Source organism: Grammomys surdaster, unplaced genomic scaffold (genome assembly GCF_004785775.1).
Source record: "Grammomys surdaster isolate TR1022 unplaced genomic scaffold, NIH_TR_1.0 371, whole genome shotgun sequence".
NCBI lineage: Eukaryota > Metazoa > Chordata > Mammalia > Rodentia > Muridae > Grammomys > Grammomys surdaster.
The window spans coordinates 5,819,387-5,835,328 of NW_021604790.1; the positions used below are offsets into that span (position 1 = coordinate 5,819,387).

Sequence of the window (15,942 nt, forward strand, 5' to 3'; positions counted from 1 at the left end):
TGTGTGTGTGTGTGTGTGTGTGTGTGTGTGTGTGTGTGTGTGTGTGTTATTATCTTTATTAGTTTAAAAAGAAATAAAAAATAGTTCAAAGCCTTAAATTACAGTTCCTGCTTTTGGTTCTTTAGGTTTGAGAGCACAGGAGCAGAGGTTGACCAAGACTTTTCCCAGCCAATTTTCTCTACAGAGTCAGTTCTCTAGACTTCATTTATACATCGAGTAGTAGATTTTTAACTAGGTTGAGAGCCTTAAAAAAAGAGACACTTAGAGCAGAGTAGACAGTCTGAGTATAGGAAAAATGAAGCCAGGTGAATTTGACAAAAGTGATTTTTCAGTGAATTCATTCTTATGATTGGCCCCAGACATTGTGAGCTCTTTTAAATGTCTTTATTATTTTTCTTCAAAAATATCCTTTCAGGAAAGGCAGCCAAAATTATTATTCTTGAAGTTAAAGTGATTACATTAATCAGACACACTAATTTACTGTATTTGCATTAAACAAAGCATTTAGAAACACAGTACTCCATGTTTAACATTGAAAACTAGAAAAAAAGGAGAGCCAGCCATCCTCAGTCTTTGTTATCTGCCTTTAGCCCTGACAGCTGCAGCGGGAAGGGGCAAACTGGATGTGTGCCGTCTGCTTTTGGAGCAAGGGGCAGCAGTGGCCCAGCCAAACCGCAGAGGAGCAGTGCCTCTATTCAGCACTGTTCGCCAGGGCCATTGGCAGGTAAGTAGGGTGCTGCTTCCAGCCCTCTGTTAAGAATGGGTTACAGGTAGAAACTTCTGATGCAAAGAAAAGAAGCTACACTGGGTTTCTCAGCAGTCTTCAGGCTTGAGGACATGGGCCTTTGTTACTAATGCTCCACTGAACTGAGGATGTAAGAAATTAGCACTCAACCAATGAGGTGATATGCACCTTTAATCCCAGCACCCAGGAGGCAGAGGCGGGCGGATCTCTGTGAGTTCAAGGCCAACCTGGTCAACAGAATGAGTTCCAGGACAGCCAGGATAACATAGAGAGACCCTGTCTCAATAAAAAGGGGGTGGAGGAGAAGTTAACACTCGAAGCCATCATTGTGAACTAGATAGATTTGCCCTGGTCACGGAGCAACACCCTCCTCTATGCAACAGTATCTGCCAGTTGCCTGGGAGTTCCCATCTCAGCAGGCCCTTTCAAACCAGTTACTCACAGATGTTTCAGACTGGCTGGAAGAAAACACACTATGTGCAGACTCTAGTTACTTGATCCTTCCAAAGGTTTGGACTCTAGAGAAACCATTAATTTACACACTAGGATGGAAAAAGAAAGGACACTGATAATGATCTTTGGAGGTTCTTGAGGAGAAAAAAGGTTCTAGAAGCCAAACAGTGCTATTACCAGAAGCACTTTATTGTAGTCAATTCAGTGGTAAATGTGTATTGCTGCTGCAGGTTTGTAGCCTCCAGAGATTAATAAAATGGAACTGACAAGGGTAGTTACCTGGGGTGGGACTTCTATTTGGTTTAGACCACATCTTGATTTGTCTTTTTTCTAACTTAATGTCTTAGTTACATGTTCAGAGATGAATCCTCATTCATCTGTCTCTAAGGGAGTTAAGATAGTAATCACATGCCATTAGGATCGTACAGAAAGTCATAAGTAGGTTGCTACAGTAGAAAGCTGCTTATAGGGCGAACTCACCTCTGCAGCAAAGAGTAGTTCACACTGAAAGAGACTGCATGTGTCATCTCAGTAGCTCTCCTTACAATAACCAGCCTCTGTTTCTCTGCACTTGCAGATTGTCGATCTTTTACTGACCCATGGAGCTGATGTCAACATGGCAGACAAGCAGGGTCGTACTCCCCTGATGATGGCTGCTTCTGAAGGCCATCTAGGAACCGTGGACTTCCTGCTTGCACAAGGTAAGCCCTGAGAGTCAATGAGTAAAGCCTGTAAGAATCTACTTAACTCCAGGCATTCGGGACGGAACATGTTAGAATGATATTACTAATTCGGTTGATGAGAAAATGCAAAGCCAGACTGGGGAGAAGGCTCAGCGGTTAAGAGCACTGACTGCTCTTCCAGAGGTCCTGAGTTCAATTCCCGGCCCCCAATCATCAGAGGCGATCTGATACCCTCTTCTGATGTGTCTGAAGAAAGCGACAGTGTACTCACATACATTGAATAAATAAATAAATCTTTAAAAAAGGAGAAGAAAAGGAAAATGCAAAGCCAAATGCTCCTGCTGTCTTTTTTATTTTTTTCTTCCAGTTTTTTAAAATAAGATTCTAGGCTGGCTTTGAACTCATAATACATTTGTTTCTTGCCTCAATTACCTAAGTATACCTGGTACTCTCTTGCATGCTGTGTGTGTGTGTGTGTGTGTGTGTGTGTGTGTGTGTGTGTGTGATGTGCATGTGCATATGTTATATGTACATTTGAATGGTCATATGTTTTATCACTATGTAGACCAACTTGCTTCCAGAGAGCAAAGTGTACAGGTGTACCTCACCACTACCAGCCTGTCCACTTACACACTGGGGAGTTCTAACTCTGACATTTTCTCTTTTTTATATCCTGAGGGATTGTTATGAAATCAATACATTCTGAACTCTTCCTTTCAAATCAGTAATCTGTAGACTTCAATTTTTTTATGTATACCCAGTAAATATCCATCTATTTTTAGAGGCTGCTGCTGCTGCTGTTGCTGCTGCGAGTGGGGGCGGGGGTGGTATGTGTCTTACTATGTAGTCCTGGCTGGCCTGGAACTTGCTCTGTAGACCAGGCTGGCCACAAAATCACACAGATCCACTTGTCTCTGCCTTGGGATTATAGGTATACACCCAACACATCAGGCAAAGCTTGATATCAGTTTATCAGCCTGCACAACTAACTTTTTTTTTCTTGGGTCCATAGGAGGTAAAGGAAAGTTAAGATACTTATAGCAATGAGACCCTCTTTGGAGAATTAGGATATTGCTATCAAGCTACCATAATAAATTCCTTGGGGCACTTTCCAACATACTCACACCCTTGGTAAATGGGAAACTGTGTTTTCCCTACAGGTACACAGTGGTAAATTATTTCTAATTCCTGCTGATTGCTATAAGCTCAGCCACCTATGCAGTAGTGGTGTCACAGATTGCCATATAGAAAAGGCTCAGGCAGGAATATAAATCTTAGGCTAGAACAAAGAAGTAGGCTTCAGGGATGAAAATGACTTTGGACTAGGACAGGGAAGCAGGCTCAGATATTTTGGTCATCCTGATATGTCCTTAGGAATAGTGATCACGGGACTCTGTTTACTGCCTTGCTTGTTCTTTGACTATTTGCATCTATTGTATTGCTAGTTCCTCAACCTAGAACTGACCTTAATACGTGCATGAAATTAAAATGGTATAAAAGCAAAAAGGAGGAGGAGGGATGGGATAAGGGGTTGGGGGGGGGATGGGGAAAGGGGATAACATTTTTAATGTAAATAAATAAAATATCCAATTAAAAAAAGAAGGAAGGGAGGAAGGAAGGAAGGAAGGAAGGAAGGAAGGAAGGAAGGAAGGAGGAAAAGAAAGAAGAGAGAGAGAGAGAGAGAGAGAGAGAGAGAGAGAGAGAGAAGGCTCACCACTAGTAGCACTGCAGCACCATCTAGTGGCGTCTCGGATTTGGTTCAAGCAGTGGATAGTAAGGAGATTGAAACCATGACATCATTCCAGTTAGCCTTCACTGTTAATAAACCAGCCTTAAATACAGATAATTGTCTATATGCAGATGCACATTCCTTTAAGCCTTTTGAAGAACTATGCCCAGACCTGAACAGCCAAGGATAGTTGAATAGGAAGACTGGCTTCACTTAAGAGACTTTCTGTGGATTTAGCTCTATCTTTTCAAGAAAGATTTGTTTCCATAACCTCAGACTCAGAGGTGGCTAGAATCAAGAATTGTTCTTGCAGGGTACCATGTTGCTCTGGCCTCCATAGTACAAGTTGCCAAACAAGTCTGACTTCATATCTACCTTCATTTCTGCTAGAGGAGGGGAACAGCACTCAGAGGGAACAGACCTAGGTTCTTAATACGTGGCACAAAGCAATGTTCCAGAACAAACTATATCCAATAGAAGAGGCAGGGCCTCTTTAGCACTGATGACCTTAGATGACTACTGTGTTTGCTCCATGCCAGTAGACACTCTAGACAACAAAGGTTTGTTCTTCCTTACCCATGGTCTTTGAACATTTTGTATTTGCTTTAGATTTTCTTTGCTTTGTTTTGTTTTTTCACTTAAGTGAGTTTTCACTAAGTTTAGACTACATTATTTATAGAACGTTGGAGAATAGGAATTCTCAAGTGATTTTAATTTTTTTAAGTAATCTAAAATTTAGAGGCTGGTAATACAGTTTAGCTGGCTGAGTATTTGCCTAGTATACACGAGGCTCCAGGTTCAGTCCCAGTACCACAAAATCTGGACTGGCATACACTTGTAATTACAGCACTCAGAAGATGGAAATATGACTCAGCAGGCCTTGAACTCCCTGTCCAAACTACCTCAAACTCATGATTTTCCTGCTTACCTATTTTGGGGATTACTGGTATATATTACCATGGCCAGCCAGGGTCAATCTAAAAATGAAAAAATCTAGAAGTCAAGACCATTCTTCAACAGCACATATACCTTAAATATCAGTGTTCCTTTTGGCTACAAACTTTTGTGTCCTCAGTCCTGTTAAAACAGAACTCTCGCTTGCTCTTTTAGGTGCCTCCATTGCCCTGATGGACAAAGAGGGCTTAACAGCCCTCAGCTGGGCTTGTCTGAAGGGCCATCTCTCAGTAGTGCGCTCTCTAGTGGATAATGGAGCTGCTACAGACCATGCAGACAAGAATGGCCGTACTCCACTGGACCTGGCAGCTTTCTATGGCGATGCTGAGGTGGTAAGTACCTTTAAACAAGCCTCAGGAGAGAATGGATGGGGGTGCTGTCCATCAAGAATACCATCTAGGATCAAATGTGAAGTACTGTTTTGATGGTTCTAACAGACTCTTCAGAGGACAGGAATATACAAAACATTATTCAAAATCAAGAATATCACTATGGCCGGAAATTAATTAATTATACACACACACGCACACACACACACATATATATATATTTCAGACAAGCAGTTTGAACTGGACAAGCTGTATTCATTGTGCCTTTTAATCCATCCTGCTTGTTCTTTCCTAGGTCCAGTTCCTAGTGGATCATGGGGCCATGATTGAGCATGTTGACTACAGTGGAATGCGTCCTTTGGATAGGGCAGTGGGTTGCAGGAACACGTCTGTTGTAGTAACTCTACTGAAGAAAGGAGCCAAAATAGGTAAGAGAAAGAGAGATGATATTGACCATCTGTGCCCAGGGGCCAGTGGTCTGACTTTCCTGGGTTTTTGGAGTGAATGTATATAGTTCTCCCTCTGCCCTGGTCCAATTACTGCCCAAGTGAACAAAAGGCTACTGGCCCAGAGAGAGTACCATCTGAGCTATAGTTACAAAACCCTGTATCCAGAGTCACTTGACTCTCTGCCCTGCCCTTTGTAGCTTTAGCCAGGAGGCTGCGCTGAGCTTATGCACATCTTAGTGCTGCCTGTGCACTAGCCCCACCCTTTGAGCATCCTGGCTCCCTGCAGCACCATAAGCCTTTGCTTTCCTTTGCTCTCCGCGCTTCACTCTCCAGCCCCTGCTGCTGCTATCCCAGCTGCTCCCCGACCCACACACTGTAGACCAGGGTTGGCTGATGTGCTGGCTTTTGCTGCCTGCCTCTCACTGCTGCTTTTTCCTTCTTTTTTTTTCTTTTTTTTTTCACCTTCATCCATTTTTTTTTCCTTTCCTACAACTTTTTGTTTTCTCCTTTCTTTGAAGGTTGTCAGACGTTACCGAGTCGCCCACGAGGTATATTTCACCGCTGTCAGCATCAGGCGTGGTCTGATGGCTTGGTCAGCTTTGCCTTCTCCTCTTTGATTTAGCCTGCATGAGTTCCCTACACCTCTAATCTTTTAATTTACTTCACCTTAAAAGAAGATTTTTTTAATGACTGTTGCAGAGAATAACTTGAACTTGTGATAACTAACCCTGAAAAGCTTAGTTGGTAAATAATCCAGTCATCTGTAAACTAATCAATTTAACTTTATTCTTTTCTTTCATGAGTGAAGTAGTCTTCTTAATGTTTGTTTCATATCTATTGGCATTAGAATTGTGCCCCTGGTTCCAAGTGAATCCCAGGGAGTCCTATTTGGTCCTCAGCTCTAAGGGAGCCTTTAGAGTCCCTAAGGGGAGGGTTCCCTTCTACAGAGTACACACTTCAAAACTGAGTCTATGTGGGAGTTTTCCATCTCAGACAGAAATTATTCCTCTTTGGCTTTTTCTAATCTTGTGGTAACCTTTAATATAAACTCTTTCTTCCAACTTCCTGATTTAAAATCATTTCAAACTTAAGCCATTATGTGTATCACACAGGTGTCACTGCTCTCCTGTGGCACAACCTTGGACACTTCAGATGTTCTTATTTTAAGGTGAATACAAGCAAATCCAATGCAGCTTCTTGGCAATGGGAGTCACTAAAATACTCCCAGGTCTAAAAAATGAGGTAATTATTGTGGAGCAAGTTGTTCTCTCAGCAGAAATTCCCCAGGATATTTTTTTCACCCAGCTTCCTACCACCTTACATTGTATGAGTTCTTTACCCATCATGCATCCTGTACACTGCAGGTCCAGCCACATGGGCGATGGCCACCTCCAAACCAGACATCATGATCATCCTGTTGAGCAAGCTGATGGAAGAGGGGGACATGTTTTATAAGGTGAGGGCGGGAGGAGGTGCTGTTTACATGGAGAATCTTGAAAACTTGAAAGTTTTCATTCCTTTCTGTAGAGGCAAAGGGAGAAATGGTTCCCTGGTACCAGGCTTCTAATTTAGGGGTCCTCAGGTTTTTGCTTTCCTGATAAGAGAACAAAAACATTTTGGTTTTAGCTGGTCACTTACAATTCAGTAACAGGTTTTTCTCAGAATCTTCTAAGTAAGGAACTCATAGGGCAATTAAAAGCAAACTTACATAATATTGGTATTTCCAGTGTCATTGATCTTAGTTTTTATACTCAGCAGCATATGCCTGTAAACCCAGCACTTTGGAGGTGGGGGCAGGAGAATATCAGGGGCATAAGGTCCTCTTTGGCTATGGAATGAGTTTGAAGCCAGCCCGGGGAAAAAAGTTCATAGTAATAATACCATTTTTAGTAAGATGAACAGTGATTATTATGAATTTGCTCACAGTCACTTCCTGGATGACAGTCTTTAAGAAATAGGTATCCCTAATAAACACTTGGCCAGAAGGAAATTCTTAGAGTATTCCATGTCAGTCACCTCACAGTGTTTCAGTTCACTGGATCATCCCTGAACGTAAATAACTCCAACCCAGTTTTTAGCAGCAGGCATCCTTGAGATATTACAGATCTGAAAGATGATAAGATTACTATAAAACTCATTGTTTTATAAATATACAAGGTCCTAAGCAGAATTCTAGTTCCTAGGCATCATGATTATCGTAGCTTGTAGGAAGTTTGAACCTTGATCCAAACGTAATCATATAAAGTCATGTAAATTCAAAGATCTTCATTATTGTAGGGATCATATTTATGGACCTTTATGTCATTCTCAAGAATATACGCTTTGCAGCCGGGCAGTGGTGGCACACACCTTTAATCCCAGCACTTGGGAGGCAGAGACAGGTGGATTTCTGAGTTCGAGGCTAGCCTGGTCTACAGAGTAAGTTCTAGGACAGCCAGGGCTATACAAAGAAACCCTGTCTCGAAAAACCAAAAAAAAAAAAAAAAAAGCTTTGGTACAACATACCTTCTGCTATCCCAGGGCAAGGATTCTTGGCTCCTATGTAAATAGGCACTTCCATAGTTCTCCCTTGGAAGAATGTATACTTCTCCTTATTAAAAGATGATGAAAGGTAAAGAACTGATGCTACCTGGAGATGCAGCTCTACAGAGGAAGAATCCAGGTGACAACAGGAGCTACCACCTAGATTCTTTCTACAGTTTATATACAGCCTTCCAGATGCAAAGTATAAAAGCAATTCAGTGTTTCTGCAGAGCATCCCGAAGTTGGTCAGATTTACTTCATCTTGGGAGTATGGTCTACAAGTGAGAGTAACAAATTCCAAGCTTTTCTTCTCTGTTACCACCTTACCTCCTACCTGATCACAAACACTGTGAACATTAGAAAAGCCTCAGATAGACCATTCTAGGTCCTTCATGCTTCCTGAAGAAGAGAATTATCTCTTCTGTGGGGCAGCAAGGTAGAGCCTCAAAGAAAAGCCACATAAGCCAAAACCTAGGGAGAAACTATCACTCTGGAGTGCTGGGACCAGGAAGTTTTATGTGTCCCAAGTAGAGCTGTTCAAGAAAAGAAGAAATTTCCTAATGACCAAGGTTAGCCCTTGAGAACAGAAACTGTTACGTGCATTTGCCAAGATTTTGTTTCTCTGGCTTGTTATTTTGGACCTCCCTTCAACATTCTTACCAAGTGAGTTTCTTATAGAAAAGACTAGATTTCTGCTCTCAGCATCAAGGGACTTTAACCTTTATAACAACTGATAAGAGCCGGCAGGAACTAGGGACCAGATCTCCTCGGCCACTCAGCAAACCAACATTGTGCTCTTCATTTGTACCCTATTAGAAAGGTAAAGTAAAGGAAGCTGCCCAACGCTACCAGTATGCTCTGAAGAAATTCCCTAGAGAAGGGTTTGGTGAGGACTTGAAAACCTTCCGGGAGCTAAAAGTGTCTCTCCTCCTCAACCTCTCTCGATGTCGCAGGAAAATGAACGTAAGTCCCTCTAATCCTAACTCTTTTCTGCAGTGCTGGAAATTGAAAGTTCCTGCTACTTACTACCTTATTACTAGGCCCTAAAATCCTTTCTGCCCCATTTGGAACCTGGTTGTCCTTCACAGAACACTGACATTTGCACATAGAAATAAATCCACAACAAATACAAGTTCCTTGAGCTGTAGAAAACCTAGTTCTCTGGGAGCAGTTTGTGGCATTCTGCAGTTTCATAATCCTCACTGAAGTGACTGAAACACTGTCATCTCCACACACACTCTCCAGCCATTCTCGCCAGAATTTCAGGAGCAGTTAGGTCAAGACATCATTCTTTCTAGTGTGCTCCCTAGTCAGGTATCAAAGGGTTGGGATGAAGCCTCAGGACTTCAAGGTTAATTCCTAAGAGGACTCTTGACCTTTTCACCTCCTCTTGGTCTCTGTATTCCAGTATATCCCACCTCTTGTTTGGATGAAATCTTAAAATTCCTTCTGGCCTCTATCACCCCCTAGATGTCCTTGGCTCTTCTCCATTCTTTGCAGGTATAGTTTCAGCCAGTGCTCCTTTGCTGTGCCCTGAGCTAAGAAAAATCTCAGACACTGGAAGTGTTTACAATCATAACAGAGTCACTGTCATCCACTAGAGATTTCACAGTCCCTCAGGAGATAGAAGTAATCCAAACCAAGCAGGAAGTTTTGTTCAGTAAGAGATTCAAGAGTAACCTGTCCAGAAGGAAGGTTCTGGCTACAGTGGAAAAGGATCTGCTCTCAAATACAGAAAGACTTATTTATGTACATAACTTCTGCATCATTGATTCCAGCCCTGAAACCTGACAGTGAAAGAGCTCTGGGATAGACTTGTCTCAGAGGACACAGTTCTGCCTTCAGAGGTAGAAAGGAGTTGGGGCAAGGAGAAGCTAACTTTGGGTGGAAGTGGAAGGGTGGAAGGTATTCAGAGCACGATAGTAAAATCCTACCTGAGGTTCTTATGTGAACAGTGGAATCAGTCCCAGACGTCTCTGTGGACCTCCCCTGAGAATGAAGCAAAGCTTAGCAGTGGGTGCCAGTCTTCTGGCTTCTTTTCTCCCTAGCAGTTAATTGGCTCTTAAAAATATGCTTTGGGCATATAGCTCAGTCATAAGGTTCTTGCTTAACATGCACAAGACCTCCCTGTGGGCCTATAGCACCAAGGAAGAAGAGTTGTTCTACTCTCCTATTCTTAGAAACAATGGTTCCCTCTCAGATACGTAAAGGGAAATGTAAGAAACGAGAGAGAGAAAATAGTCCATACCATTTCCTCACAAAACCAGCAACTACCTCCTGTGAGCCAACACTACACTAAGCACCAGAAGTCCCTGCACCTCACTAGACAATCTTTTATGAGCCCTTACCTGTGACCCAGAACCTTCCTTCTACCCTGTTTTCTGCCTTAGGAACTATGAATATAATCCTGCTTTACTATGATTCTGATATTTAAAGAAGAGAAAAACCTAAGCCAAATATGGTGCCATGTATCTGTTATGCCAGTACTTTGGGGGCAGAAGCAGGAAGACTAGGGCTAGCTTGGAGTACATAGCAAGACTATATCTCAAAAAATAGAACCTCCCCCAATGAATACTAAAGCCTTTCACTTTAACTTAGTATTTAAGGAGATCTTAAAGACCACAGGCATTGCCTGTTCAATATTATATGCTTCAGACCTTATTCCTGGAGGTTGTCATGGTAGCACCAGTAGCTCTGAGACTGTGCTTCTCTAGGATGTCTCCAGGACAACACAACCAGTCACAGCCAGTGTCTACTTATTTATCTATTTTTTTAAATTTTGAGTGTTTCCTACATAAGGAATCAAATAGAAGAAAGAACTACTTGTTTCTTTGTCTATTTTTTAAATTGAGTGTTTCCTACGTAAAGAATCAAATAGAAGAAAGAACAAGACAGAGAAGTATCTGTGAAATATGAAGAATATTCATGTAGTATAGGGACCCACTACATGTCTAACATACATAGCATTTAAATGTTGTATTATGCTTAACCTTATCATTGAAACAGTGTGGGTGCAAAGAATGTTCAACTGACTTGAGTTAGAATAGACCACAGAACTGAGCCTGTCTGTCTAGCATCCTCATGCCTTTTCGGCTCCAGTCAGTGATCTTTGCTGTTACCCAGACCTTTCTCCTGGACTCTGTGGAATACATTCTCAGTGATCCTTAGGAAGCCAAAGTCTTGTGAGCACAACAGCAAGGAGAACCAACAGAATGAATGCCACCTGAGGTATCTGTGTCTCTCCTCTTGTGTGGAGAGTTTCCAAATTTAGGATCCTTACTATAGAGGGCTGACATTTGGTTTTGGGATTATAAAAAAACAGCTAGAAATTCAAAAGTGTTTTTAATACTTTGGACAAGTAAAGTTCAGCTAGTGGTTTCAGAGACACACAGCAGAAGGCAGGGGGAAGTTCAGTCTGTGGACCACATGGGTAGAGGCATGTCAGGCATGTCATGATCCCCAGGCATTCCATTGACTAGTGTCAAAGGATTGTGTCTATCATTTGTCTTATTCCCAAATTGCCTTTGTGTATCTCTCCAATGACTCATCTGCACACCTATTGTAATGACAGGATTTTGGAATGGCGGAGGAATTTGCTACTAAGGCCCTGGAGCTGAAACCGAAATCTTATGAAGCATACTATGCGAGAGCAAGGGCAAAACGCAGCAGCAGGTGAGGCAAGGAAGGGTGAGAAACATCAGTGTCTGAAAATGTGGCTACGGCAATGTAGGCCGCCCTGGGATGTGTGTGCCCTTGCCAGCTCTCGGGGCCAGGCTTTGCAGATAGGGCACTGCTCACAATCAGTACTTCTCCTGGGCACATCAGGAGAAAGGTAAAATGGAAAATGGCACTTTCTTCCAGGAAGCCTGTATCATGTCTCAGTCATTTTCTAGCCTCAAGCCAATGGCATAAAGAGGTAATGATGAAGTAAAGAGGAAGCCACTTAACCCAAACCTCCCCTGTGCCTTCTCAACAGGAAGAACAGGACAGTCACTTACAGGCTCTTCCTTTCCTTTCCTACAGGCATTTGGGGACTCCCCAGATTATTCAGTCCTCGGTAGAGGATTCTCCTAAGTCTGATAACATTGACCATCCTCACCCAAACACAGACAGTTCTGCTGCCAGGACTGAGATGGCACCACTTCTTGTGCCCATCTGCTATGCTTTAGCCACTGAGTAAGAGAGCCTCCAGAGAGATCTAAAATCTGCCAGTCGTTGTCCTTGGTGCCTCCACCCAGCACCCAGCCTTCTCTCATGCATGGGAAAGAACTGTTTGGGATTTGCTGCTATGACCCAGGGGGATTTGTCTACAAAAATCAAAACAAAGCTAGTGACACTGAAAGCAGTGATCTAGCAAAAGTCATAATAATTTTATAGAAGTTGGCTGTTAAATCCTCTCCATCTGGGACTGTTCCTGTTCCACTAGGTGAGCTGTCCACTTTCCAGGTAGTTTCAGTTAGGAGGATAGGAGTGTCTCCACAGTCCACTCCCTCATTGGTTGATGAGGGTCTTGTTGGAGTAAGCGCAGCTCCACTCTCAGTCACCTAACCAGCAAACTGCCTCCTGCGGGCTGTGACCTAGCAGAACGATACACAGTACTGTTAGGTGATGGGGAAAAGGGACCAAAGACAGGTGTCACACCTAGGATGTAAGAGGCCTGAGGTTTAGACCAAAATATTGAGAATATTTTTCTTAATCTCACAGGATTATCTGGGCATGGTAGTACCTGCCTTTAATCCCAGCACTCAGGAGACAGAGGCAAGATGATTGCTCTAGTTCAAGACCAGCCTAGTCTACATAGCAAGTTCCAGGACTGCCAGAGCTACATAGAGAGACCCTGTCTCAAACCTCCTCCCCACACACAAAAAAAAATATACTGGATCAGAAAGATTTTTAAACACTACAGTTATGTACTGCTTTGTTCCTAAGCTTCTTGACAGTGACACTGTAAATGACAACCCCAACCAACCCTCATACTGCCTAGACTGTACTTGTGCACTAAAGATCTTCCTGAAGGGCCTGTCTGGACTGACCTAATGAAGATGTTCTCCGTTAATCCCAGAGAGCCCAGAAGGAAGATAAAAGCCAAAATGTCTAGGACCTCATTCTAAACTCTTCTAGAATAACAGCCTTTGTTTCCTTCCTTATAAGTCAAACTGAACTAGACCCTCTTGAGTCCCCCAAATGCTACCTGATGCAGTTCTCTGAATTGGTGGCCATGTTCTCTGCTCCTGGTGATTCCTATTCATTCTGAATAACTCCCATCCTTGTGTTTGCATTTTGTCAAGCAGACAGTTTGCAGCAGCCTTAGAGGACCTGAAAGAGGCCATCAAGCTATGTCCAAACAACCGTGAGATCCAGAGGCTTCTGATGCGAGTGGAGGAAGAGTGCAGACAGATGCAGCAGCAGCAACAGCAGCCACCACCACCACCCCAGCAGCCTCCACAGGAGTTGCCAGAGGAAGAAACAGAGCCTGAGCCCCAGCACGAAGATATATACTCTGTACAAGACATATTTGAGGAGGAGTACTTGGAACAAGATGTTGAAAATGTTTCTATTGGCCTCCAGACAGAGGCTCGCCCCAGTCAGGGGCTCCCAGTAATCCAGAGCCCACCCTCCTCTCCAGCTCATCGGGACTCGGCCTACATCTCTAGCTCACCTCTCGGCTCTCATCAGGTTTTTGACTTCCGGTCCAACAGTTCTGTAGGTTCTCCCACTAGACAAGGTTATCAGTCCACCTCACCTGCTCTTTCTCCGACTCACCAGAACTCTCATTACAGGCCTAGCCCACCACATACTTCCCCAGCTCATCAGGGTGCATCTTACCGGTTCAGCCCACCTCCTGTGGGAGGGCAAGGCAAGGAATACCCTAGCCCTCCCCCTTCCCCTCTCCGTAGAGGCCCTCAATATAGGGCCAGTCCTCCAGCTGAGAGCATGAGTGTCTATAGATCCCAGTCTGGTTCACCTGTACGCTATCAGCAAGAAACAAATGTGAGTCAGCTTCCTGGCAGACCAAAATCTCCGCTATCCAAAATGGCCCAGCGACCCTACCAGATGCCTCAGCTTCCAGTGGCAGTTCCCCAGCAAGGGCTCAGGCTACAGCCTGCCAAGGCCCAGATTGTAAGAAGTAACCAGCCTAGCTCAGCAGTGCATTCAAGCACTGTAATCCCAACAGGAGCCTACGGCCAAGTAGCCCATTCAATGGCCAGTAAATACCAATCTTCACAAGGAGACATGGGAGTAAGTCAGAGCCGATTGGTTTATCAGGGATCAATAGGAGGGATTGTAGGAGACGGGAGACCTGTACAGCATGTCCAAGCCAGTCTGAGTGCTGGTGCCATCTGTCAGCATGGAGGATTGACCAAAGAAGACCTGCCACAGCGACCATCCTCTGCCTATCGAGGTGGTATGAGGTACAGCCAGACACCACAGATTGGGCGTAGCCAATCAGCATCCTATTATCCAGTCTGTCACTCAAAACTAGATCTGGAGCGTTCCTCCAGCCAGCTGGGTTCCCCTGATGTGTCACATTTAATCAGAAGACCTATCAGTGTCAACCCTAATGAAATCAAGCCCCACCCACCAACTCCCAGGCCCCTGCTGCACTCGCAGAGTGTGGGCCTGCGCTTTTCTCCATCCAGCAATAGCATCTCCTCCACCTCCAACCTGACTCCCACCTTCCGGCCTTCTTCTTCAATTCAGCAAATGGAGATCCCACTAAAACCGGCATATGATAGGTCATGTGATGAGCTATCACCAGTATCTCCCACTCAGGGAGGTTACCCCAGTGAGCCCACCCGATCCAGGACCACACCATTCATGGGGATCATAGATAAAACAGCCCGGACTCAACAGTACCCCCACCTTCACCAGCAGAATCGGACCTGGGCAGTCTCATCAGTGGATACCGTTCTCAGTCCCACGTCTCCAGGCAACCTGCCTCAGCCTGAGTCCTTCAGTCCACCATCATCCATTAGCAACATTGCCTTTTATAACAAAACCAACAATGCACAGAATGGCCATTTGCTGGAGGACGATTATTACAGCCCCCATGGGATGCTGGCTAATGGGTCCCGTGGAGACCTCTTAGAAAGAGTCAGCCAGGCCTCCTCTTATCCTGATGTGAAGGTGGCACGGACCCTACCAGTGGCTCAGGCATACCAGGACAACCTGTACAGGCAATTGTCTCGGGACTCTCGACAAGGACAGACATCGCCTATCAAACCAAAGAGACCATTTGTGGAGTCTAATGTTTAAGAGACATTTGTTGGAGTGAGACCCATATGTTTTCACTGCACATTTTCAGGCTTGGTTTCCACATCTGAGGTAGTTCTCTGGCTTAATTTCTCATGTAGTTTCTGTGTGGTGTTCAGAGGTGACAGCCCACATGTTGAAATCCTTTGCATGCAGCTGACTGGGAAGCTGGCCTCTGGTGAGCCAGGACTTCAGTTTCTCGGGTCTGTGCCCCAGCCACATGCTCCCTCCCTCTCTTCCAACACCAACGAGGAGATTTCGTGCCATGAGCTTTAACCAGGGAGATCAGACACACTGGTTGGCTTTTTCCAGGAGACAATCGCTTTCACTGATGTTCTTGTTGTGTGAATGTCTTTTTCCTTTTTAAAAAAAGTAAGATGTTCTTGTTTGTTTTCTTCTAGAAACATTAGGACATGTGTGATGCCTCTCTGTCCTTGCATTCTTCCCAGTGTTCACATGGCCAGCCCCAGTGCATCTCTGTGCCATGGTCTCCTCCCCAGACTCCAGCTCCCTGCAGGCGTCAGGTCTAGAATCTTCATTTACTTTATTGCTGGTCCTCCCCTGGGACAAAGGGGTCTAGGGAGGGAGGGAGGGAGGGAGGGAGGGAGGGAGGGAGAGAGAGAGAGAGAGAGAGAGAGAGAGAGAGAGAGAGAGAGAGAGAGAGGCAGGCAGGTAGGCTTGATTGGAAGAAAAGCCCACTATAATCTATAATTATCTGAAATGTTACTATGTTGGTATGTTGGTTTTCCAAGAAGCATTTGGGGAACATTTAATAAACATCCAGCCCTTTAAATAACTTGATTAGCCAAGGAAATTTCCAGGA

The 15,942-nt window shown here is 44.1% G+C and overlaps 1 protein-coding gene across 2 annotated transcripts in view; it reads left to right on the forward strand.

Moving 5' to 3' along the window:
* Window positions 1-15,703, forward strand: part of Tanc2 (tetratricopeptide repeat, ankyrin repeat and coiled-coil containing 2) — a 284,441-nt gene extending 268,738 nt beyond the window's left edge. The window contains exons 19-26 of one of the 2 annotated variants that reach the window (XM_028780603.1): window positions 591-724; window positions 1,776-1,899; window positions 4,721-4,896; window positions 5,189-5,321; window positions 6,707-6,798; window positions 8,682-8,828; window positions 11,437-11,537; window positions 13,157-15,703. In XM_028780603.1, coding sequence (XP_028636436.1) covers window positions 591-724; window positions 1,776-1,899; window positions 4,721-4,896; window positions 5,189-5,321; window positions 6,707-6,798; window positions 8,682-8,828; window positions 11,437-11,537; window positions 13,157-15,122 — 2,873 coding nt within the window. In that variant the 3' untranslated portion in view covers window positions 15,123-15,703. The remainder of the gene's footprint in view (window positions 1-590; window positions 725-1,775; window positions 1,900-4,720; window positions 4,897-5,188; window positions 5,322-6,706; window positions 6,799-8,681; window positions 8,829-11,436; window positions 11,538-13,156) is intronic. The other variant, XM_028780602.1, reaches the window with a different exon arrangement.
* Window positions 15,704-15,942: the final 239 nt, after the last annotated feature.